The following is a 25,790-nucleotide window of genomic DNA, read 5'->3' as shown; positions in this document are numbered from 1 at the left end:
AAATTCTAATTTGCTTTCATTGTATAAATCTAGCTATGCTTTTCCCACACTATCCAGGCAGACAAACAAAGAGCAACACTGCCTAGAAGAGAACATTTATCAGTTTCTAACTGCATGAATAAGGTACCAGCTCCAAATAATACAGTGCCAGATGAACTCTGTTCTTTAAACTACACTGCAAATGAGCTAACGAGTGCTAATTTGAAGTAACAAATCCAAAGGAGGGATAAGGGAATGACTGTAATTACTTCAAGACTGCAATAAAGAGCACCTAAACTCAGTGATTTTTTTTGGAAAGTGGCAAATTTAAGTATGTGTTAAAAATGTAATGCCACAAAATATAAAGATAAGGTACTAGGGAAGAGGCAGCACTTAAATTTCACTTTTTCACCTAAATTATGTCCCTAATGGATTTCGATCTTTTAAAAATGCCCATTTTAGAGGATGGGACATATTACTAGAGACTAGCACTCTGTATTTTGCTCTTATTTGAGAACTTTTGTTGAATTTTACTCTTCTATTCCTTCATTCTAAAGAGCTTTCTCAGTCCTATCAATGTCTTTTATTGTAGTCATATGCAACTAAAATTTATTCTTTTCATAATGTCCTATTCTAACTCATTGAAAAGCTAAAGACTACTGTAGCACAAAGATGATTAACTTAAGCTTTTTCTGGCAACAAGGATAAGTGAGAATATTTTACATCAATTGAAGGTGAAAAACAATCACTAAGATCTTTTCTCGTGTAATTATAGGAAAATATGGACTAAACTGAAGATAAAATTTGAGAACATTTTCATATAATGAAATTCAGCAATACATTTAATGAAAAAATTCCATAACATCATAATAAAAGTAAAAATATATCCTTAATCTATTCATTTACTATTTCTGATATAAACATTAGCCTTGATATTTAAAAATACCTACTTCTTTCCAATCAGTATTCCGAGCTCTGGTGGTATTATCTATAAAGGAGAAACAAAAAATAAGTATTTAAAAATTCATCATCCAGCATTAACAGTGGATTTGTCTTTTTCCTAAGAAAACTGAAACTTACTCATTAAACACAAAAAGAAACATGAATCATCTGTACAACATACATTTTATCATTTGTATTCTGGTCTTAATTCAGACCCTTTCTTGATGACAAAGGGAGATCACCACTGCTCTGTGCAATACGGTAATTCCACATAGCAATTGGCTTGGGAACTACTGAGGGATATATGGATGCTCTCTCCATGCACTAACCAGTCCCAACCCATGCCTTTGCCCTGAATTTCATCTGAGTGTATGAGCTTCTTCTAACCCCATGTCTCAAACCCCATGTCTCATGGGGGACAACCTCTGAGCATCTGTCTTACAGCCCACATTCATTACTGGAGGTAAAGCTGACTTCAGGCTTTTGTTCATATTTGAGTTAAATTGTACTCTCCCAATCATGTCTGAATGATTCAACTATCAGAAGTATGTCCATAACTAAAATGTTTTTTTAACAAATGTATTTGAAATATGTGAAATGGGGGAAAAGGAACCCTTCAACTTTGTTAAGTCTAATGAAGGGTTTAGATAAAAGTGATGTCTTCACTACAAATTGTGACATCAACATGGAAAGAAGACTTTTTAAACCTCTAGTCCCATCACATTATGTTTATAGGAAAATTCATTATAAAATCTAAAGACTCAACTAAGAAATGAGTTTGTGGACCATGATCTGAAAATGATACAGAAATTGATTATAATTTAAGCCCGGAGTTACATATACAAGTGAAAGGGCATTTGTTCCTTCCTTGAGTATTTATATGATACTGGCTTTTTCACTGCCAGTTCTTTGATATGCACTGGTCATTTTGTCTTTTCATTTTGACTGTAATTTTTGTTTTCAAAATAACATTTAAACTTTAGACTCAGGAGCATAATTAAAGTGGAAAGAGGACCTTAGGAATCAGGAAGGAAAAAAGGAACAAAGCAGGTCATTCATACTTCTTACATTCTAAAGTTTTAAAAGAGAAAAAAAAAATTTTTTTTTAACTATTCAAATAACTCTACAAGATATGCTACTTAAAAAAATAAAAGGGAGGGGGATCTACCCAACAGATTTTTACAGTTGCTAAGGTGGTATTTTAACAATGTATACAGCACTATGAAAGTTTTTGGATGTGAACCATATAACAAATATTTTACATTGCAAAGAATTATAGAGCTATATATAAAACAGAAGTTTACTCCTATTTTATAAAATGTATGTTGATCTTCCTATTTTTTTTTGATAAATGGTTTATTAAATTGATTTCCTGACCTACCCCAGGGTCCAAACAGTTTGAAAACACCAATACATAGTAACATGATGGTGGCAGAAAAGAAGTTCCACAGTGGCATTTTTAGCCCTGTGTCTGGAACTCTTGGAACACATCTTTGACATGCTAGATAAAATCAACCCTTCCGCGAGTCTCACTGTCATGTCTGCTGCAATGATCACCACGTCACTGTAATGTGAGCTACTCTAGCACAGGCCACAGAGGAGGAATCTCTTGTCTACTGGTCACAACTTATTAAACCCACTCCAAAAATGTTTCTCCTCCACTGAGGAAAAAAAAGGGGGGAGCAAAAATCTCTACTCTCTGCTCCTAGAAGAACTAATGGAAGGGTTAGGAGCCAGCGTAGCCCCAGTATATCATCATCCCTATCTGTAAGGAGGATGAGGATACCTCTTGTTTTGTTTTCTCCAACAATTCCCGTAGGAAAAGTTAAACTCAAGTCTATTTGTAAAGTCACATATTAGGCCAACATCCTATGAATACTTAGCAGGTAAACAAAATGTATTATCAGCACATTCCAGTCAGAATTCAAATACTTCAAATTTCATTATCCCTATAAATTTCCCAGATCCTTGGTCTACTTTTGTTCTTCAGAAACCTTCCTGAGAGTCTTTTTAAAAGAAATGACAATTTCTATGAAAAATAAGTATGCAGAGATAAGCTATAAACGATGACCCTAGTGGCAAGCACTCAGTTCTTCCACATCCAGCTGTACAAGGTATGGGTAATGGCTTAGAAGACTTGCATCTTTCTTTTTAGGATCAACCTTGAAACCAACTTTTCAATCTGACCAAACTGGGGAGAATATAAGTTGTCAACAGGTCATTTCTGGGAAATATACAGAGTATACACTGGGAGAGTTACAAGAGCAATGCTAATCCACAGTCATCAGGGCTAAAGAAGTGTCTTTTTTAGATTGTAGTGGGAAAAAAAATTTTTCTCAGTGGACTTTAGGTCCTGACTACAGTCATAATAAAAAAACATAATTTTTTTGTGATGTATGTATCTTCAAAAAAATATAATTTATAAAAATGATGGGGGTGGGTTATATGAGAACCTTTTATGTTTTTTAATGTAACATTCTGTGTTATTAACTTTAATTTTTAAAATATGTAAAAAAACCAAAACATAATGACTAACACATGTAAAAAATGAAAGAATATGAAACAGATATTCAAGCAAAAGAATACCCTTTGACTTACATATTCAAATCTAATTATAATTATAGTCAATTACTATGTTATTTTTGGAGGTAGCCTCCAAGATGATGTGTAATCTAGATTTGCAGATGTGAATCAATCTTCTAATGGAAACAAAAATTTAATTAACATTTAACCCACAATGTGACTTAAAACACAGCACCAGAAGTACACAGTGAAATCAGTCTCAGGCAGGCATTTCAGAGAGCCAGAGGGCCACTGGAAACAGGAAGAAAAAAAGGAAACACTCCTTCCTAGTCACAGAGTCAGCTTTGGGCAAAGTATTTTATTGGAGGAAAACTGTTTGGGGCCTGCGTTTGCCTCCCTGTCTACTCTGCCATCTCTCCTTCCTTCTGTTCTTAGTACCTGTACCACAGCCCTAAACCCCCTACGTTAGCATTTTCACTATACTCTTTGCACCAAAATTATTTTCTCTCTTTCCCAATCACAACTCCCATTCCTTCAGGGCAGTTCAGCTTAGTTAGACAGCAGAATAAAAGCAATCTGATTACACTAATTCATATCAAAATGGGAACTCCCTGACAGCCTCTTAATCCTCTCAAAAGATTCTTGCCCAAAAAAGACACTTGTTTATTCACATGAATAATTAGGAGATTGTCAAGCTTTAAAAAATGTAAGGGAAACACTTCAGAGTGTGTGAGGGAATGAACTTTCCAGTGCAGACACTCCAATAAATTGGTCCTGCCCAAAGATCTGCCTCTGGAGGCAGGGACTCTTTCAGCCCTCTATTTCAGAAGCTGGAGAGATTCTACCAGCATCCACACAGCGGCCATTACAGAGACAGTGGGGTGGGGCAGCGGGAGGGCAGTAGGAATCAAGTACTTTAGAAATGCCCACTCACTTCTAAGTCAGATATTCAGGATGGTCTGTACAGAGAGAATAAACTTTGACTTCCATTCTTCTACCCTGAAATAATCTACTTATTCTAATAAGCCATTTGGGTTGTGGCGAACACAAAGATGAATGGGGAGGTTTCAGGACACAGGGAGAGGTATATATAGGAAGCTTAGAATCTCTCTAGTCTGAGGCTATTAGTTATGATCACTTACCAAAAAAAAGGACTTTCAGCAAGCTGAGAAAATAAGAACTTCCCTAGGAAAGAGCCCTTTTCTTGTTAACAGAATTACAGAAATCACCTCGAAAATCACGCAGATACAAACACCTCCACAGGAGTTGGTCATTTGAAGCAATAAAGAGATCACGACAAACTGCAGACAAAGAGAGGACGGAACGAATATCCAAAAGTCGAAAGATCCGCAGTTTCAGCTCCAATGGGAGCACTACTAACCCAAATACATCTGGTAAGTTTAGTGCTGAAAAATAAAAAGAAATAACAGTTATAACTGAGTACAGAGCATCCAGCTTTCACCACATATTCAACAAAATTGCCAACCTATATCTTTCTGTAAAGAGGTGACAAATTAGATGGTAGTCTCAATTACCTAACTGTACACTATCTACAAATTTTTAACCACCAATTGACTATATTACCACCAACTCACAATTCTAAACCCTTTATCCCCTCCATAATTTTGTAGGATACAAACACTTTTTAACACAGGTCAAACTTCATTACAAATCACTGATAATTTCTAAACACTAGTCAATGGCCTCTTTTATATCAAGCAATATTCAATATGATACAACTTCTCTAATCCACCTACAGAGAATGGATAACTCATTGGTCTTTATGACTGATTCCTGACCCTGTAATTTATTAGCTGAGTGACTCTGGACAGTGATTTAACCTCTAACTCAATTTTCTCACATGTAAAATGGGTTAATAATATTTACTTGGGAAGCGGACTTGACCCAATGGATAGGGCATCTGCCTACCACATGGGAGGTCTGCAGTTCAAACCCCGGGCCTCCTTGACCCGTGTGGTGCTGGCCCATGCGCAGTGCTGATGCGCGCAAGGAGTGCCGTGCCACACAGGGGTGTCCCCCCAACAAGGGAGCCCCAAGCACAAGGAGCGCTCCCCATAAGGAGAGCTGCCCAGCGCAAAAGCAGCCTGTGGTGCTGCACACACAGAGCTGACACAACAAGATGACAACAAAAAGAAACACAGATTCCCGGTGCCACAGATAAGGACAGAAGCGGTCACAGAAGAATACAAAGCGAATGGACACAGAGAGCAGACAACTTGGGAGGGGGAGAGAGAAGGGGAGAGAATAAATAAAATAAATCTTTAAAATAATAATAATATTTACTTCACAGAGTAGTCATGAGAATTAAACATGTTAATACGTATAAAGCATTTAACAATGTACGGCATGTAGTAAGCAATCCAGTATTAGCAATTACTATTATTTGATGTCTAACAGGCTGGGAAAAAAAGGAGAGGTAGGTAAATTAAGAAGCAAAGCCAAAGAAGGAAAGGAAAAGAAGAAAAAAATGGATTAAAAGCAAATGTAAATGATTTTTTGCTTATTAGCAAAGATAATAAAAAATCCAACAAAAAGAGCGGCAGACTTGGCCCAGTGGTTAGGGTGTCAGTCTACCACATGGGAGGTCCATGGTTCAAACCCTGGGCCTCCCTGACCCGTGTGGAGCTGGCCCATGTGCAGCGCTGATGCACGCAAGCAGTGCCCTGCCACGCAGGGGTGTCCCCACGTAGGTGAGCCCCACACACAAGGAGTGCACCCCATAAGGAGAGCCACCCAGCGCCAAAGAAAGTGCTGCCTGCCTAAGAATGGCGCCGCACACACAGAGAGACGACACAACAAGATGACACAGCAAAAAGAAACACGGATTCCCGTGCCACTGACAATAACAGAAGCGGACAAAGAAAACGCAGCAAATAGACACAGAGAACAGACAACCGGGTGGAGGGGAAGGGGAGAGAAATAAAGAAAGAAAGAAATCTTAAAAAAAAAAAAAAAAATCCAACGAAAGTATTTAAATTCACATTATTCCTCTTCTCCCAACAAAGGAAGAAAATTATGGGAATAAAAATCACCATGCAACCTGAGACCTAAAATACCATTCATTTCTCTGCACAGATGGAAATAAAAGCCACATACATATTTGTATATTTATATAAGTCTGAAACTAGTTAGTAGCTAAAGAACTGTAATATATTATATTATAACCCACAATTAATCATTTCCAAGTGTATAATTCTACTTCCTCATCCCACTACTATCACCATTTTTTACTCTTTTAATCCAATGAAACATGAGAAGAAGTAACATATATCACTTCTGAGCAGAAGCTTTCAGAATCAACACGTGGTTGGCCTCTACCCTCTGCCCACTCTGTCCCAGCAACAGCATGCCCTTCAGCCAAAACTAACCCACATACAACATGTGTGTGAATGGGAATTAAATGCTCGCTCTAAGGTCCTGAAATTTTTTCAGTGTTTCTAAAACAGCACAAATTAGAGAGAGCTTATACATTGATCTCTAGTGAATTCTAAACCTTACTGAATTCCAGTTTCATCTATAAAATGAATATTTAAAAATCTACTTCAAAGTTATTAGCATTACATGAGAATGCATGTGAAACATCCAACAAAGTACCTGGCATTAACAAAGTACCACATGATCAAAAAAAAAGTGGATTAAAAAATAAAGGACCCAATTTACAGAGTATGCATTATTTATGTATTTACTTAACACCTTTTATAGGCCAGACCCTGTACTAGAACATGAGACTATAAGACTCATGGCTTGCTTTCAAAGCACTTCACAACCTTAGGTGGAAAGAAATCCTAACAATTATTCTACCTTGGGAAAGGGGCTACTATAAAGGTATATACAAAAGCTATGGAAATACAAAAGAGGAAGCAAGTAGTATTTAAGGAATTAACATTTAAGCTTAGTCTTAAAAAAGAGTAGAACTTCACTAGGAGAAGAGGGAACTTAGATGTCATGGAGTCACCAGGCACACTAAATAAACTTATTATTCCTTCTAGCCATTCACCCTGTGATAATTTATCATCTCACCTTGTCGGGTAAAAGCCAGAAGAGGATACACCAGATAGTCTTTGAAGAGACGGGACAGCTTCTGAAGATCTCTGTACATCTCGGCTACATTTTCCACTAGAAAATATATTTTTAAATGAAAAAACCAGAACACAAAATCAAGTGGAAAAACTTGAAATGGTATCCTCTACTAATTGATTTTTACCAAATCAAATTGGTAAATCAATATTCACCAATAGGAATTCCTATATAAACATAAACCAAAGTCCCTAGGAGAAGGGAAGATCAAGTTACAACTCTGATAAATGGAATCTTAGACAAAGTTAAAATCCCACAATATCAAATAAACAGAGTTGTAGCTAACCTATAGAGCTCAGAGGCTGCAAGTATAGTAGAAAAAATTGTCTAAAAAGGCTACTTAGAGGGCCAATAAAGATTTAAATAAAAAATTGACAAACACTGGTCTAGTCTGGCATTCATAATGTTCATTTCAGCTAAAGCCCAAGTTTTTATTTTTATGTCCAACCAGAGATCATTACAAACATGTATTCTGATGTCTCCTTTTCCTACCAGTTTCAGTTAGTATGCATCAAAGTCTCTCAGGGCTTAATCTCCCCTAGGAACTAGTAAAATTAAGTCTCTTGGCCTTCAAAGCCAAGGTCTAGATCCAGCCAGTGTTCGATTAAAAGACACTGTTGTAAATGCCATCTCCCTACCACATAGCACCACTCTCCATTTGGACTTTAAAACCTTCCTCCTAAGTTTACTCTGAGGAATAAGTGAAATAACATATGTAAAGGCACATGCTCAACACATAATAAGACTCTTAAAGATGTTACTTCCCTCTCCACCCACCTCTTCTTCTTTGACCACCTACCTGCCTCTCACAGCTTCGGTTTCATTGAAAAACAGTAGATAGGAAAACCTGTTTTCTTTGCATCTATTAATACTTTTATAAAATATAAGCAAAATCATGCCAAGAGTATAAAACTTCTGGTAATGTTGTAAACTGCATCAAATAGCAAGAACTTTCTATGTACTTAAACATTCTGAATACAGTTTTACCTCCAATAATTGCAACTAAAGAAGTTGCATTGTACTATTACCACAATACACAGAATATCCCCATACTGGTTAAATTCAAAGCTAGAAAGAACCTCAAAGATTAATTCAAAAGCTATGGAGCATCATCCAGAGAGAGATGAATTATATACCTGTGTCATTTAATAAGGACAGTATAAATATAAAATAAATCAGCACTCTAAGACCCAAAGAAAAACAGGAAGGAAACAGAAACTCCCCAAATTATAATCAAAACCTTTGCACTCTTAAAGGGAAAAAGACAACATTGCCTTAATCTCATTTAGAAATTTTCTGTCCTTTGAACATTATCTCTTGGTGTTTTTTTAAAGGGAAAAACTCTCAAAGCCTCAACCCAAGAGTGAAAGCAAACATGGATTATATTACCTGGTTCCTCTTTGCAAATAAAAGATTCTGGCAGCAGCTGCAATTTTCTCACACTTCTGATCTCATTGTTGATTTTTAGTGTAACTGTAAATAAGTGAAAGAAAGATGAAAAAAATGTCACATCAACTGCCTTCATATTTTAGCATAGACTTGCATTTCTTTGGCCCCAATTTACTAAAGAGACTTTACACAAAACAAACTGCTCTTTGCCTGTTTCCTTCCCTCACAGCAAGGTCAAAAGTGTAAACCTGCCATCACTTGAAGTAAAATCCCTCTAAAACACCTCCTTTCAAAACTACAGTAAGCATCTTTATATCAAATCCACTAAGTGTTACCAATGGCAGCTTATTAGTAATTGAAGGACATGCAACAAGGTTACCAGGAGTCAGCTAAACACAATAAAATCATTATTTCTAACAAGGTCACTAAAAACTCCATTTGTTTTTTATTTAACCCTTGGCAATGAATCTTGCCTTATTCATTAAAAGAATCCTGCTAGTTTTCACAGCCTCATCTCTCTCCCTAGACCCAAATGACTGATATTCTTGACATCACCGGAGGGTTCAATTTTAATCATATACACAAAGGCGCACTTCATCTCATTCCATGAAAGAGCCAGTGATGTGCCTATGCACATGTGCACTGAGCAGGATGCCTTGGGTGAAGGAAAAAGACTCAACAACACACTGCTTCTTTTCAAAGAATCAAGTCTGGAATGGCTGTCTGCCACGCAAGTCTGAAAGCAGCTGATTTACCAAGAATAGTAAAGGAACAAAATATCAGAAGCTAAGAAACCAAGACATTTAGCAGCTATTCTCCTTATATTAATTTTCCTGAAACTAATAGAGATTATTATACAAGTGTGTGGTTAAAGTGTTTTTATAATAAGAAATTGAAAAAAATAATAAGAAATTGATGTAAAAATGACAACTTCATGTTTACTATTTGCAAGTTATGGCATGATACAGAATGGTTAGATGAAGGCAGGAAGTGCTGATGCTCTGTGTACAACACTACTACTAATTGCGTAAGAATACTGCTAATTGTGACAAACTGCTGAGGAGACATTGTCATCAGACAGTCATGTCCTGACAAATGTGGAGTACCACCAAAGCTGTTAAAGTTCAAACTTTGAGACTTTTAAATAAGATTTCTAAGAATTTAGTAATTTTTTAAAAATAGCAGAAATTACATGACCGGAGACATAGGATGATCTTTCATTTCAAAAATCAAGACAGCTCAAATTAGTAGCTTCCAAAATTAACTGCAACACAAAAAAATCATTTGTTTAAACAAAATCTTACATGGGGCCTCAAAAACTGAAAGGGAAATATGCTGCTGTTCAAAGTGTAAGTAGTAATAGCGATCCCAGTTCAGCAGAAACTGACTGACTGCAGAACATGTTGAAAGTTGCTAACCCAAGGTATATCAGACTGCTTTTGCTATTTAAAAAAAAAAAAGGTGAGCTATATAGAAAACAAAGCAAAACAAAAATACAGTCATTCTACTCTTACCATACTATCTTGTCTAGCTAAGACGATGAATCTCAAAAAGCAAACAAAACTGAAAGGCACTGGTCAAACGCTCAAATGGATATTCAGAATGGGTGATTACCAGACTACTCCATAGACCACTGGTAGGTGGTTCAGGCCTCTTAGGTAAAACAAAAAACAAAAAACAAAAAAAACCTAGAGTTGGAATATACTGCTATCCAGGTGAAATTTCTTAATATGTAAAAAGGAGAGAAAAAGGACCTCTTCTGTGCAGGGTTCTGGACAAAGAAACAAAGCATACACTAAGGTCTCAGAATCCTTAGCAGTGTTTATTGATTTCTGTTTACAGAGATGCCAAAGCTGGATAAAAAAGTGAGCCCCAGGTTCCTCAAAAAGTTAACTAAACATAAAATTACCATATGACCCAGCAATTCCACTCCTAGGTTTATTACTCAAGAAAAGTGAAAACATATGTCCACACAAAAACTTGTACATGAATGTTTACAGCATTATTCATCATAGCCAAAATGTAGAAACAACCCAAATGTCCATCAAGAGATGAAAGGATAAACAAATTGGGTATATACAGTATATTCAGATATAAAATAGAATGAAGTACTGACACATGCTACATCTTGGATGAACCTCAAAAACATTATGCTAAGTGAAAGAAGCCAGAAACAAAAGTTCATGTATTATATGATTCCTTTCATATGAAATATCCAGAATATGCAAATCCATAGAGACAGAAAGAGGTGAGTGGTTGCCATACGATGGATGGGGGAAGTGGGGAGTGATTACATAACAGGTACAGTGTTCTTCGGGGATGAGGGAAAATTTTGAACCTAGAGAGGTAGTGGTTGCACACATTGGAAATGTACTTAATGCCACCGAATCATATACTTTAAAATGGGTAACTGTATATCATATGAACTAAAAAAAAAGCAATCCCCAACTCAATCTCACCATTTCTCAGCTCAAAAATCTAGATTTAAAAACCAAAAAAAAAGCCACCTACAAGCATAAACACATATTCTTCAAAGAGTTCATGACTTGTCTCCCATCTATTATCACAACTTTATTCCCAATTGAGAGCTTCTATCTATGGTTTGTATCCATAACAACTTTCCCCTGGGCAGAAAAAAATTACAAGGTTAAAATATCCAAAAAATATGGCTGCCCCACGAATGAATGCAACTGGTGCAAACATCAATCTTTCAGATACTGTGTTACCAGTGGTCTACAGATTAAGTAAATAAAGTTGAGAAAGACTCACAACTACATAATGATAGCCAATCACTGAAGTGGCAATAAAACATTAGGAAAGGGAAGTGGATGTAGCTCAAGCAGCTAGGTGCCCTCCTCCACATACCACATGGGAGGTCCTGGGTTCAGGTCCCACTGCCTCCTAAAGCTAAACAAGACAGCAAGTTGACATGAAAGGCTTGCATGGCAAGCTGACGCAACAAGGTGATGCAGCAAGATGACCCAACAAAGAGACAAGTGAGGAAACACAATGAGACACAGAACAAGCAGGGAGCAGAGAAGGCTCAAGTGATTGGGTGTCTCCCTCCCACATGGGAGGTCAGAGCTTCAGTTCCCAGAGCCTCCTAAAAAAGATGAACAGGGAGCAGGCAGCAAGCACAAACAACAAGGGGGTGGGGGGAAAAGAGGAGAAATAATTTTTTTTTTTAATTAGGAGAGAGGAACAGGTGTGGCTGAAGCAGTTGAGCACCCCCTACCACACGGGAGATCCCCAGTTTGGTTCCTGGTGCCTCCTAAAGAAGACAAACAACAAGCAGACACCAAACAAACAAAATCAATGAGCAGACAAGTAAAAACAATGAGCAAAAAAAGAACAAGCAGACAACAAGCAAAAAAAAAAAACAGACGAGAGAGCTATGGTCAGGTGGGGTGTGAACATTAGGAGAGAAACATTTAAAACTAAGGACCATGACTCTGCGTTCCAATACCATTTATGACCATCAGGGTTCCCAAAGGCACACAGGTGAGAGCAGCAAAGCTGCCGTCACAGAGAGGATGCATGTACTGCAGCTTGTACACACCACCCGCTTTCCACTTCTCTGGCATGGACACTGCTTTGGCTTCAGTCCCCTGGGGAATGAAATGAAAGGGAAACAAATAATGAAGAAAGTGTTACTCTTAAAAAGATTAAAAACTCCAGAGGTCCCTAACTTATTTAGAAATAGCATTCCGTACAGTTCCCGTTAAAAAATCATTAATATTGCTATCAATGGAGGATAAGATATTAATTATATATAAATATATTAACTAACATTTTTCTATCAAAATTTTTATTCAAATAGGTAAAAGAAAATCACAGAAATAGGGATTAATTTCTCTCTTCAATGACTCACTTCCCTACCTAGCAAAGCCACATTCATTATTCAAGACCCCAGCTCAAGTATCACTTCCTCTGTGGAGGCTTTTTCAAACCTCCAGTTTATGACTGCCTCTCTTTTATCTCCTAACATTCTGTTCTTATTTCTGTTGTTACACACTTCTATCATGTTATATAACACATTATAATCTTTTTCTTATCTGTCTCCCACTATCGACTCCTTGAGGCCAAGGATTGTCCTAATATCTTTACACCCTGATTCTGAACTCAGTGTGTGCCAAGCTGCAGGTGTTGGATGGTCACTGAATGAATTACTCTCTTTGCTACTCATAGTATGACCCACAGAGTATGATCCAAGCTAAGGAGTTTGGATATCACGTGGAAGCATGGAGAATTGCAGACTCCACCCCAGACTTATACTACTATATCAGAATCTGCATTTTAATAAGATCCCTAGGTATGCAAAGTTTCAGAAATTCTACTCTAGATGCTCTCCTCTGTGTAGCACTACCATCTATCTATCCTAGAACTTAACCAATATAGTAATGGTTTGTAAAATTATCTCTCCCAACCCCAGTCTATGAACAAATTGAGGGCAGATCTCTCCTCGTTCCCCAATCTATGAGCAACCTGAGGGCAGAGACAAAGCACTGTACCTGATGTTGGCAGATCCTACCAGATGGATATTCAATGAATAAAAGAATAAGTGAATGACTGAAGGTAAACAACTACAGCGAAGAACAAGGTCCCTCTCCCTAACTGAATTTTATTAAGTTACTAGTATTTCATAAAGCCATTAACAGATGCAAAAAAAAAAAAAAATCCTAGAAGGCCAGCTATCTAGTCATGCCCAATCTATACCCATTAACCACTTGACCTACACATAATCTTTTGTCTTTCTTACCATAGTTGTCATCACCATACCATACTAACTAAAAAGTGGCAAGGGAAATGAAGGAGAAATACCTCATTTACTCAAGAAACCTAGAACACAAGACCTAATGATATTCACTGATACACCCCCTTTCACAATGGGAGACTTACACCCTACCAAGACATATGTTTCCTCTTGAGTACTTACCTGAGGTATATAACCTGACTCCAACATGAGAAGATGGACCAACACTATCAAGGCATCGTTGGCGTTAGCACAGTCAGCTGAATGATACAGGATCTCTAACGAATGGGGCACTTGCCCTTCCACCGCTTCACTGCAAAGCATTGGTTCCGAAGGACAGAAACCTGTGCCCTCTTCCAAATCCACATCTTGAAATGACTCGGCTTCAAAATCTTGGCTAGGCCCTGACTGAAAAAGATATGAAAAACAATGAATTCATTAAGACTTTAATTTTTATACAATATATTTAGTATCCTAAAATCAATATCATAGGGTTCAGAAACAGAAGACATTTTAAATGAGACAACATAAATAAATGAATTTGCAACCTGCTCCTCCATCCTGAATTCCTTATCTCCTAATTCTACCTAACCAATTTTGACAAAAACCTGGAAATCATCCTACTCTCTACCTTAGTAAACCCCTCCCCAATTTGATCAATTTTCAATTACACTGTATCTATCTTCTAAATATCTCTAAAATCTGTCCCTTCCTTTCCATTGGCACTGACTTGCTTCAGACTCATCATTTATCTCCTGACTTATAGCAATAGCCTCCCTACAAGTTTTCCTGCCTCCACTTTTTTGTCTTACAATAACTCCACCCCACTGCAGTTTTTTGACAATTAGGAATTCAGGGAAACGGACTTTGGCCCAGTGGTTAGGGCGTCCGTCTACCACATGGGAGGTCCGCGGTTCAAGCCCCGGGCCTCCTTGACCTGTGTGGAGCTGGCCCATGCACAGTGCTGATGCGCGCAAGGAGTGCCGTGCTACACAGGGGTGTCCCCCGCGTAGGGGAGCCCCACGCGCAAGGAGTGCACCCATAAGGAGAGCCGCCCAGCGCGAAGGAGGGAGCAGCCTGCCAAGGAATGGCACCGCCCACACTTCCCGTGCCGCTGACGACAACAGAAGCAGACAAAGAAACAAGATGCAGCAAAAAGACACAGAGAACAGACAACCGGGGGAGGGGAGGGGAATTAAATAAATAAAAATAAATCTTTAAAAAAAAAAAAAAAGAATTCAATCTCGGGAAATGGACTTGGCCCAGTGGTTAGGGCGTTCGTTTACCACATGGGAGGCCCGCGGTTCAAACCCCGGGCCTCCTTGACCCGTGTGGAGCTGGCCCATGTGCAGTGCTGATGCGCGCAAGGAGTGCCCTGCCACGCAGGGATGTCCCCCGCGTAGGGGAGCCCCACGCGCAAGGAGTGCGCCCGTAAGGAGAGCCGCCCAGAGCGAAAGAAAGTGCAGCCTGCCCAGGAATGGCGCCACACACACTTCTGTGGGGCTGAAGACAACAGAAGCAGACAAAGAAACAAGACGCAGCAAACAGACACAGAGAACAGACAACCGGGGGAGGGGAGGGAAATTAAAAAAAAAAAAAAGAATTCAATCTCATCCTGTGTCCTTAACACCCACCCATATTTCCCCAATGCAGACTTCAGTATTTTCCTAAATTTTGCCTTGCAATGTGGCCCTAGGTGTTCTTAAGAAAGGAGGAATCCACAGTCAAACGAGTTTGGAAAATGCTACATACAATAGCCATCTGACCTTACTTTCTATATTCACAAAATCTGTTAGCATTATAAAAGACTGTGAAAAGTCCAATAATTTTTTTAAGTGTGCATAACACTTTACCAAGAACTATTTCCTTCCTTCTCAACACTTGGCATTTCTTTAAGATGTTACCTCTTGAAACAAAATTTGCGTAGAAGATACTTTGAGAAATGCAGGCCCACAAAATAAAGCTCAAGCTCCTAAACTTGTTTGCCTCAAGGCCCATCATCATCTGATTCCTGTATCAAGTTCACTTTCTGCCAGTCCCTTCTTCCCCTCTCTAGTATCCAGTATCCCCACCTCTTCAGTAAAGGTAATAGAGACTACCACTTTGCCTTGCAAAAGCCTTTCTTAACTGCACTTTACCACACTATCTTGCAATTTTCTGATTACACATCTACGTTCCACCCTGACTGCAGGATTAGAAAGGACAGCACTACGCCTTATTCATTTTTGTAAACTGAGTACGTGGCACGTAGTAGGTACTCAGTAAATGCTTATTCAACAAGTATTATCTTATAATTTTGTAATGTTTTCCTTTTCAAAGTGTTTTCTTATTTGATCCTTACAAAAATCCTAAAATCAGCCAGGTAGGTAATATTGCCTTTTTAAGAATGATATAATTGTGATTCTGGAAAATTAAATAACTCATTCAAGCTTACCAGCTAATAATAAATATTTTAAATGAACCCAGGTCTCCATCTCCAGACTTGCAGTTCAGGGCTCTTTTAGACACAATATATTGCTTCAGTAAGACTAAATTACCTATATTGATTTTGCTCAGAAAGTTTGTTTCCTAGGCATGTGCTCAATTCTTAATGCAAAGCATGGGCTACTTCTTTTAAAGTTCATATTTTCCATTAAAGAAGGGGCAGAGGAAATGAAAAATCATAATATAAATAAAGGATTGGAGGAATGGAAAGGACCCAGAAGTGACAGCCATTCTTCCAAAATTCCTGAGGATCTAAATTCTGATGGCTAACGGGAAGATCCAAATTCACTTTTATTTAAAATCTACAGGCCCATGACAATACACAGTACCTAAAAAGGAGGTATGGCACAAAATCTGAGAAAATAAAAACCAATACATTAAAAACCAATTACCAGTTAGCTAAATTATGACTATATAGGCTCTTTGCTTCTTTGCCTATTATGCCAAACTTTAGGTCATTTACTACTTATCAACAGTTGTTTGGAAAAGAATATATATGGACAAAATTAAAAAGGATTAACCTAAACTGATACTGATATGGGAGGGAAACATCAGAATCCCCTGGTGAGCTTGTCAAATCTCATTCCTATTCCATGAGAGCCTCTGACATTCTCTGATATGGTCACATTCCTTACATGTGTGGGAATGGAAAAAAAAAACAAGGCTGAGCAGCACCTCTCTAAACAGATCATTTTGCCATATGTCATTTGCAAAAGACTGAAACAAGTGACTAAAATGCAGTTAGAGCAAGCATTAGGGCCTGGTAAGAAGTTATTCTTATTTCTCATTAAAGACTCAACAAGTACTGGATGAATTCCCAAATACATTGAACTAAGATTAATTTACAATTACAAGAATAAAATTTTTCTCCTAATGTTTTAAGTTTTACCCTATTTTCCTTTTCTAATGTTCTGATTATTAACAAATCATATTGTCTCAAGTGTTAAAGCATTATTTATGAGATTTCACAACAAAAGAGAGATTATTTATGAGATTTCACAACAAAAAAAGAGAGACGAAGGGGAGAGTAAAGGTGAAATGCAACAGAGACCAGGAACTGAGGTGGTGCAAATGACAGGGAACTCTCTTCACATCAAAGGTCCCCAGGATGAATCCCAGTGAATCCTAGAGGAGAAAGATGAGAAGACAAAGAGAAATAGAAAACAGAAGACCACAGTGAATGGACAGTTACCAAAAACAGCAGGGTTGGGCAAGGGAAGGAAAAACAAACAAAAACAGATAAAGGTGCTTATAAAGCAGTAAAGTCATCAATATAAGAAATTAAAGAAAATTACTGGGCTGGAGTTGACAAGAACCTTGGAAGATAGGTAGAAATACAGATAGGAAGAGGAGGAAAGGTAGTGAGTTGCAGGCTGGTGAAGACAAAAGCAAAGGCATGGAGCAGTCACTAAGCTGTGTGTGTGCGCAGTACACGCGAGCCTGTGCATGTGTTTGCTGGTGGATGGAAAATGACAAGGAGTCTGGTCTGACAGCAGAAGATAGTTTATAGGAAAAAGAAACAGAAAATAGCCATGGAGAGGTTGAGTAGGGCAAATTTTTACAAAGCCTGGAAAACCAGATAGAAGGTGATGGGGAACATTTTCCTCCTCTGAAAGGGTTGAACTAGAGATATTTGGTTTTTTTCAGTTTCCTCCTCTGAAAGGGTTGAACTAGAGATATTTGGTCTTTTTCAGTTCAAAAGTTACGAGTACAGGTATGTCTGTAGATATACCTGTTACTAAAGAGCAAGGAAACAACAATCAAAAACATATGCAAGAAAGCTAAACCTAGAAGGTAGAATGTAAAACAGACACTGGAAGCCTGGAATGGAAAGAAAAACTTGACAGGGCTTCTTAATATGCTGGATATAACAAAAGAGTTAAAAGTCACTCCAAAGTTTTGGGTTCAGGAAAACAGGAGTGCCACTGACAGAAAAGGTAACTAGTTTAGGAAATTGGTCATATTTCCAAATATACATTGGGCACATAGAGACTGAGGCACATAGAAAAAAAAATCCAGCGTAAACATCCCATAATCATTTGGACACAGAGGGAATACAGAGAGGCATCAACAGAAGCCAAAGGATAACTTATATGAAGGAGTGTGAGAACAAAACAAATGGGTAAAATCTGTGTATTTAGGAATGCCACTCTGATATTGGTCCAAACTTAGCAGGGGGAAAGAATGTTCTGTAAGAATATATTATCTGTAATCTATGAAGACAATTATCCTGACTGATACAGAATTCAACTGAGGTGTGCAATATGATTTATCAACTACTCTATTTTGTACCGTCTTTTTTTTTTTTTTTCCCACTTCCGGAAATTTTATTAGAACTACTGAAAAGATGAACTCTCTGTCTACTGGTCCATGTCTGCCAGCAGCAATTTGCCACCATGAGAAAAGACTCTGCCAGTGAATTAAGTTGATTCAGACAGAAGCAGAGATGGAAATAGGCAGATTCCCAATACTGTAATTTGAGCCCCTGTATCCAGATGTGCCTGAGGCTAACTCTATTTATCGATCAGTCACACAAGCCAATATATATTTTTTGCAATTGAAATCAGTTTAAATTAGGTTTCTTTCATCTATAACCCAAAGAGCTCCAATTAACATATAAAAGAGAAAGAAAAAAAAGAAAAAGAGGAGACTGGGTTCCTTTGAAATCTGCTGATAGGTCCCCTACTCCAGGGTCTAACACAAAAATAGAACTGGTGGGTAACCTCTCCTGCTAGGTAGGAAAGGCCATGCATGCCAGGGAAAACACGTGGGGAAATATTTTGGAGAAAGCCCTCCTTAGACCTCTGAAAATCACTCTATCCACCTCTACACTTAGAAACGACATAACTTTGGGTAAATCTCTTTCCTTCTCTGAGACTCAGCAATAATTTTGACCATAAAATGAGGACTTTGTCTAAATTTTTAAGGCCTTCTATCTCTGACACCCATAGATGCCTCAATTGATTCACCTGCAGCTCCTGCCCAGTCTTAGTCCAAACACTCTGAAGCCCACTGTTTTCACATCTTCAATAACCAATCATCTTGATTTCTCTGGGGCTGAGATTCCTAGGACAATGGACTTTTCAATACCAAGATGGGGAAAGTCCTGGGCAAACTGGAACAAGTTTTTCACCCTAGAATGAAATCTTCTCCTTGGCTGTATCAACTCAAGGGTAAGGCGCCCTATGGCAGGTCATATATTAAAAAGCCTGAAATGACCATGATCTGTCTCCAAACATCCCACAGCTTGGCAACAGTGAATGCCTTTTTACTTTTAAAAATATCATAATGAAAAATGGCAAATATATTCTTTGTATAAAACTAGATCAATCGATAGATACTGAGATAGACACACAGATACAGAAATTCATAGATAGCAGGGGTCAAATATCTCAGCATCTCTTGACAGTCCAACAAGGATTCTTAGGATGAATACCATTTCTCATTGAGCAGAGGATAAGGGGCTTAGCCTATGAGAACCCAAAAAATGATTTGATGTAGTCCATTTGTAGTCTCAGAAACTTGCCCTTTTCTGCATTTACAGAGAAAGTGTATTCAGGGTAAACCTACTCAGAAAGATATAGAATATGATGTGCCAGACAAGACTTAGGGAGAATAAACTGGGATTTTCCTCTCCCCAAAAAATTTTAACACTCTATGACCTTATCATAAATAATAATCATGACTATTTATTGACCACTCATGTATGCTAAGAAGTTTGGATGTTTTGACAGTCACCTCAGTGTCTCCCAATGTGAGGTTCCCCTTTTTTGCTCATTGCAAAGGAACCCTGAGTTGTAGCTGCATTTGTAGCCTCCCATAAAAAAGTCTTCATGTTCCAGTCTTATCTACATCTGGAAGGAAGACTGGAGTATTAGAATTTATTATTAACTTCCAACCAATAGACTATGAGGAGAAGTGTCACATGTAACTTAAGAATTGTGTCCTTAAAGTTGTGTCCTCTTAGGTTGCCTTCACCCATTCTGCTTCTGGGATTTTGGATGTGCTACCAAGTCATCTTGGCCAATGCAGAAGGAACAGCAGCCTAGGGAGAGCAAAGCAAGAAGGAAGAAGGATGCTGGATCCTTGAATGACCTCATGGAGCAAAGATGCCATCTGCATCCTGGATCACTTGTCTTGGGTCTTATATTCTTTGTTTTTTATTTTGTCTTTTTTTTTAAGATACATAGATCACAAAAAAATGTTACATTAAAAAACATAAGAGGTTCCCATATATCCATACCCCACACCCCCATTCCTCCCACATCAACAACCTCTTTCATCATTGTGGCACATTCATTGCATTTGGTGAATACATTTTGGAGCACTGCTGCACTGCATGGATTATAGTTTACATTGTAGTTTACACTCTCCCCCATGCCTCCATCTTTAATACCCACCATACTATCATCATTCCAGACATCAGATTGGGCTGCCTGTCCCTGGAATGAATCATTCCGTTGTTCACCTTGAATGCTGGACTGGTTGGAGCTGGCAGCCAAAGAAGATGGGTCACTACTCTGAAGTGAGGGATGCTCTGAATCTGTGGATGAAGGTAAGTTAGGTGCTGGAATGGCATCTTCAAGAATCAAACATATCAAGTCCCCAGAAACAATCCCATATGAAGCCAAAGTCTCTTCATCGCCAGTGAGGGCATCCTTCTTGTTCAACGTAATTGCAAACCGGGTATCAGAACTGCCAAGAAAGATGGATAAGGACAGTAAGAGCTACCTATTCTCATTACCCTCGATAATAAATACATTTAAACACATATAAGGTAAATAGTATGACCCTAGAAGAACTAAGTAACAAAAACAATATTTTAAAAAACTGTGAAAAACTGTGAGAAAACTGTGAGAAAACTTTCAAAATTATTTGTTCTTATCACCAAATACTTAGGTTACAGATTTCTAATGGCTAAGATCTAGCCTAGGAAATAGGATACAATAATTTTCTACCATTAATCCATATTTTCATCGATTCTAAGATGCATGTTTTTTTACTTTTTAACATCCTTGAAATCCAGCACTTCTTAATAGCATATCAGGTTAACTGGCAGCATTTTTTCCTTAACAACAACATGCACCTTACAATTAATGGCAACTCTGATTCATGAAATATGGTCTTTTAAAAATGCAAACCATATTGCATCATTCGTCTCCTCAAAATACTCCAAAGGCTTCTAACTTTACTTGGAATAAAATCCTTAGCATGGCCTCCAAAGCCCAATGTGATTGAATCCCTGTGCACTTCTCCCCCTCATGTCACGCCATCCATCTGTCCTCTACTCAGTGCCCTCTATTCATTTGAGCTTTCTATCTGTTCCTCAAAACAGAAAAAAAAAAAAAAAACTCATTGTAGCCTGTGGACCTTTGCATTTGTTTTTCCAGATCTTCAATTGACTGGCTCCTTCTTATCATTCAGGTCTCATTCAAATGTCACATCTTCAAGGATGCCTTCCACCCAGCATCTCTCACTAGTCCATTCTTGTGTTTCAGTTTTATTGTAATACCAGTCTAAGAAAGCATATTTATGTGTTTGTTGTCTGTTTTCTCTACCCTACCACTAGAAAATATTCCATAAGATCAGGATCTGGTCTAATTGAACACTTCACCTCCAGCACTTGGCAAGTAGTACATTCTCTTTAAGTATCTGTGGAAGAAATGTAACCACAAAAAGTTAATTGGGAAGATCTCGATGAGACTGAAATCAGGGTTGCCTTATTCAATGACCTTGCAGGACAGTTAGCATATTTGGTGTAGCGCTTTGATACAGTTATGAATTCCAAAAATACATAATGGATTATGTTTGTAATCTGGTCTGTACCTGGACATGACTGAGTTATGATTAGGGCTTTGATTGGGCCACGTCACTAGGGCGTGGCAAAGGACAGAGTTGGAGGTTCTTAATGTTGGAGTTTTGATTTTGGTGTTCGATGCTGAAGTCTTAAGCTGGAGCCCTGGGGAAAGAGATAGAGCCATTCGCCTGGTAGTCTACAGCTGACCTTATAGAGAAAACAGGAGCTGAGCCCAGAGGAACCCAGGAAGCCTGAACCCTCGGACATGTCAGCAGCCATCTTGCTCCAACACGTAAAAATAGACTTTGGTGAGTGAAGTAACTTATGCTTTATGGCCTGGTATCTGCAAGCTCCTACCCCAAATAAATACCCTTTATAAAAACCAATCAATTTCTGGTATTTTCCATCAGCACCCGTTTGGCAAATACACTTGGGTTCCAAAACACTAGACCCATGTTCTAAGTGGACATCCATAATCAAAACAGTTAAGTATATATAAATGACTGAATATAAAATCATCCCTCCTAATGAGGATAAGTATAAGTCCACTTTTCCACTGATGATGAGTTATGATGTCTTTTATATGGAAGATAGAACAAATCAAAAAAACCCACTGCTAAACATCCTAAAACTCAATTAAGCCTGAAGCAATGAACTCCCATTTTTTTTCTGCATCACAGATTATCAGACCATGGGAGAACAACCAGTCTCATCAGACAGTGGTGAGAAATAATTAACAAAAGTGTGTAATATTTTATAAGACATTTATATCCAATAATGCTGCTCTTGTTAACTTTTTCAGAGATTAAAAAAGGCTGAAGTCCTTTGAAAATTCTGTTCAAGTTTATTTTTTCCTATAATGCAGCATTTTCTTCAAGTGCTCAAAATAATTCATTTATGCTTTTCTTTCACACATACATTTTTTCTTACCAATGAAAGTGTCGTTAGTAGAGGTATTACTAGATATTTACTAGTTACTAATAAGTTACTTAACTTACTAAGCTTATTAATTACTACCAGTTTTGACAGAAATTACCCCTGCTTCTCAGAAAACAACCGTCGCTGCTGCTGTTTTTCAAAATGTTTTGATAAGCAAAGTGATGAAAATCTGCCAGCTGTCCATAAAAACACCATCCCAACTATGGCAGAAAAAAAATAAAAACATCTCAAATGAACTATTGTGTTCATGGATCATCTGTCACAGCAAAAGTTTTCTAACAGCACAATGCATGTTCAAACATCTATGTTCAAAAGGTAAAAAACTGTCCTTTAATAAAAATGCCAACCTTCCCTCTCCCTTTAAAAAAGAAAAAAGCTATTGCTAAAATACTATGTAGTTTTCCAGAAGGAGGGTTAAAAATAGTTCTGTTTTCTGAAATGGTGAAGAGACACTGTGAAGAGAAAAACAAGTTTTTGCTTAAAAATTTTTTTAAGTTAATCAGGAAATGAAATCCTAGAAACTCAAGGATTTCTCAAAATATTGAACGACAATTCCAGATCCATTTGCTCAGTAAAGACACTTTAAAAATAACAATGTCATATATACATGTTAAACATGTTTAACACTGCCCATTTATTACAAAGTGAACATATACTTTCCAAAGAATGAATTTACTTTCACAAGCTGCAGCTCGAATTCCTTCCTGTCAACCAGTCCCAACTGAGAAAACAAACCTGAAAGTGAAACTCAGGCTCTTGGGCAAAGAGTCATATTGATTTCGCATTCTTTCAAGACTGTCCTACCTACCTAATTAAAAGATAAAATACCTATGCATATTTAGAAAAGAGAAGTTAAAAAAAAAAGAGAAGTTCATTGTGAAAATGTATGGTGGGGTAATGACAGCGTCAAGCAAAATACTTAGGTTCAATACCAAGAAAAAACAATGGGCCCGTCACTTAATATGTTAAAAAGAAGTTATTTCAATACTTCATTTTTTTTTAATTTGGAGGCAAACAGGCTTAGTTTTCATCTAATAATGCCTTAACCTGAAGAATTAAAGTGTGAAGTTCATAAGGCCTCGTTTTTCTAAACTCTCTAAAAATAAAGTAGAAGCTTATAAAAGTCTCATAAGAGGAACCGCTTCAGTTAAATTAAAGTTTTCTTTTGAAGGATTCACCTAAAAAGCCCCCCGGGAATATCTTTTTAATTTTTTTAGCATTCATAAATTTCAAATTCACTAGATCAATGTTCGAAAAGAAGCCGCCTTACTTTGTCGCTCTACTCCCAGAATCACTGCCAAAAAAAACCCGCAGAAAAACAAAAACACCTCTGCGAAAACAAAATAGCAGCCCCATAAAATTTCATCTCAACTTCGCTGTCTCAACGCTGAAAGCTCCGCAGGTTAATCCTAAAGCCAAAGTTTACCTCCTTTGGAGCAAACGAGCAACATCTCCTCCAGGAAAATTAGATGATTTGAAATAGGCCTACGTGGTGTACTTTACAAAACTCTGCAGCGGGTAAGTGAGGGCGCTCACCGAGGTAACTGCCACACAGATGCTCAACCTCTTTAACAAAAATTTATTACAGTTTCACAGCAACGGTACAAGAGGTGACTCACGCTGGAGGGCAGATTTTTAACTTCTACTAGCACTTTCCAAACGTTTTCATTGAAATACCCCAACAGCTGAAGAAAGTGAGCGGTTAACCGGATCTGAGCTCAGAATTTCCAACTTAAAAGTAAAACTCGTGTGCATTTTGCCTTCCTCCTGGCCATGTTTCGTTGACTGTACACACGGGATCGATTCCTTACCCTGCAGGGGATCCGAGTCCCCGGGAGGCTGCGCCATGAATTCCTGGAGCTGGGACCCTCAGCGCCCCAGCAGGACCCCGCAGCAGCCCCAGCGCCCGGCTCACACCCCAGCGCGCGAGTCCCCGCCCGAGCCCGGCCTCGGCGCCCTCGCCCTGGGCCTGCGCGCGTCACAGTGGCAGGTGCTCCCGGGCATGGCCGCGCCCCCGGAGAGCCGAGCCTTGACCGGACCGCACGGCTCGCCCCCGCACCTCCCAGGGCAGTCAGCAACGCCTGGCGACAACCCAAAGGGCTCAGCGCCACGCACGCACACCCTCCCGCACGCTAAGACCGAACTGGCACTATCACTCTCCTCACAGCACACACACCCCCGTCGTGACCGGGACTCCACCCCCGACCCGCCCCCGCGTACCTGTACCCCAAAGTGGGCAGAAGGGCCTGGCCCAGGTGCGCGCGCAGCTGCCCCAGCGTCGGCTCCGCTTCCGGGATCTCTAGCGGCCAGGTCCGCTTCTGAAGCCGCACCCGCAGCTTCATGGCGGCGGAGGGAGCCGCGAAGAGGCTACACCTGGACGCGGCGACGGTGTCGTCAGCGGGGCCGAGCAGTTCCCGCCTCAAACAGCCGCCCCGGAGCGGTGACTACCGGAGCTGGCGGGGCGGGGCTGGGGGCTGAGGTGTAACACGAGCAGAGCGCCGCCACCGCGGACGCGCTGCCGACCTGTTTGAAACGTGGACGCTCCGCCCCTTTCATACGGGCGCCCCCTGGAGCCGACCCGGAAAGTCGGCCGCTGGCGGCCTGCGCCCAGCCAGCCGGCTCCGGGATTTCGGATCGATGACTCGGCGCGCCATGGCGCGTCCTGAGAGGAGCTCACTGCGCAGGCGCCCAGGCGGCGGGGAGACGCTGGGATCCGGGCTCGGTAACGCGGGTGATGGTTCTCCTTCCGGAAGTGCCTCACAAAACGTTAGCGCGAAAGAGGAAGCTGTAGGCAGTATAACTTGCCACTCCCGAAGGCCATGAATACCCGGTTCTTAACTCGTTTCCTGCATGGCAAACTGCTGTCAGTTCTTCAACGCCCATTTC

The 25,790-nt window shown here is 39.2% G+C and overlaps 1 protein-coding gene across 2 annotated transcripts in view; it reads right to left on the bottom strand.

Moving 5' to 3' along the window:
- Positions 1-25,568, bottom strand: part of FBXO7 (F-box protein 7) — a 30,508-nt gene extending 4,940 nt beyond the window's left edge. The window contains exons 1-8 of one of the 2 annotated variants that reach the window (XM_058308682.1): positions 25,125-25,568; positions 20,569-20,863; positions 13,868-14,092; positions 12,398-12,539; positions 8,932-9,015; positions 7,486-7,581; positions 4,674-4,850; positions 930-967 (exon numbers count right to left, since the gene is read on the bottom strand). In XM_058308682.1, coding sequence (XP_058164665.1) covers positions 930-967; positions 4,674-4,850; positions 7,486-7,581; positions 8,932-9,015; positions 12,398-12,539; positions 13,868-14,092; positions 20,569-20,863; positions 25,125-25,246 — 1,179 coding nt within the window. In that variant the 5' untranslated portion in view covers positions 25,247-25,568. Of the gene's footprint in view, positions 1-929; positions 968-4,673; positions 4,851-7,485; positions 7,582-8,931; positions 9,016-12,397; positions 12,540-13,867; positions 14,093-20,568; positions 20,864-24,715; positions 25,056-25,124 lie in introns of those variants that run through there. The other variant, XM_058308683.2, reaches the window with a different exon arrangement.
- Positions 25,569-25,790: the final 222 nt, after the last annotated feature.

This window comes from Dasypus novemcinctus, chromosome 12 (genome assembly GCF_030445035.2).
Source record: "Dasypus novemcinctus isolate mDasNov1 chromosome 12, mDasNov1.1.hap2, whole genome shotgun sequence".
NCBI lineage: Eukaryota > Metazoa > Chordata > Mammalia > Cingulata > Dasypodidae > Dasypus > Dasypus novemcinctus.
The sequence above is the reverse complement of the archived record's forward strand: the minus strand, read 5'-3'. Positions and strand labels throughout refer to the sequence as shown.